This window comes from Helobdella robusta (genome assembly GCF_000326865.2).
Source record: "Helobdella robusta unplaced genomic scaffold HELROscaffold_53, whole genome shotgun sequence".
Lineage (NCBI taxonomy): Eukaryota > Metazoa > Annelida > Clitellata > Rhynchobdellida > Glossiphoniidae > Helobdella > Helobdella robusta.
This window is the reverse complement of record NW_008705278.1, coordinates 272924-273681: the sequence shown is the minus strand read 5'-3', so window position 1 is coordinate 273681 and position 758 is coordinate 272924. Positions and strand designations below refer to the sequence as shown.

At 44.2% G+C, this 758-nt stretch overlaps 1 protein-coding gene across 1 annotated transcript in view; it reads left to right on the top strand.

Annotated features, from left to right (window-relative positions):
• Nucleotides 1-28: 28 nt before the first annotated feature.
• The window catches only part of HELRODRAFT_193517 (hypothetical protein), a gene marked incomplete at both ends in the record, with an annotated part of 12444 nt that continues 11714 nt past the window's right edge, over nucleotides 29-758 (top strand). Inside the window, 2 exons of the mRNA XM_009028095.1 lie at nucleotides 29-71; nucleotides 361-729. Coding sequence (XP_009026343.1) covers nucleotides 29-71; nucleotides 361-729 — 412 coding nt within the window. The remainder of the gene's footprint in view (nucleotides 72-360; nucleotides 730-758) is intronic.

Here is a 758-nt window from a genome sequence, read left to right as displayed (position 1 = left end):
GATTACCACAGGGTGACCGCATAGGTATATGTGTGACCCAATTCGACCCCAAACAGCTGGAACGTGGGTTGGTGTGCTCACCTGGGCACCTCGTGACCACCAACAAAATAATCACAACTGCTAATAAGATACCTTATTTCAAAGGTTAGTTGGTTGGCTGGATGGTTGGCTGGTTGTTCAAGTTATCGGTTCATTGGCTAGTTGTTTGGTTGATTTTTTTAGTTGTTTTTAGTTGATTTTTTGGTTGTTGGCTTGTTAAATTGTTGGCTGATTCATTGGTGTGTTGATCAGCTGATTGATTAGATTAACTTGATTTGATTAACTTCCTCAACACCACTGCCACTGCAATATCACCTCTAGGCTCGGTTGCTTCCAAAAGTGGTAAGTACCATGTCACAGTCGGACACGATACCAACATGGGGAAGTGTACGTTCTTCAGAGAAGCTACCACAGCAGCCACTAACGGCAGTGTCGTAAGTGCGGCTAGCAACTGCAATGTAAATACCATTAACACGACGCAGAACAACGACAACGCCGCTACTGTTAATTGCACAGCTGGTGGTACTTGGAATGGCTGTGGTTCAATTTCTGCTCTTGAAGTTGATACAAATGCAGTTAGGTCTAATGCAAAAGTTGGTGTCAGTGATGCAGGCGTTGCTACTGGCTGCGAGAGGTTTGATTTCACGAAGGACTATGTTTATGTGGAGGAGTTGACTGAAAATAAGGAGGGTATGTTTCTGGTGGTTTTGTGGTTGCTG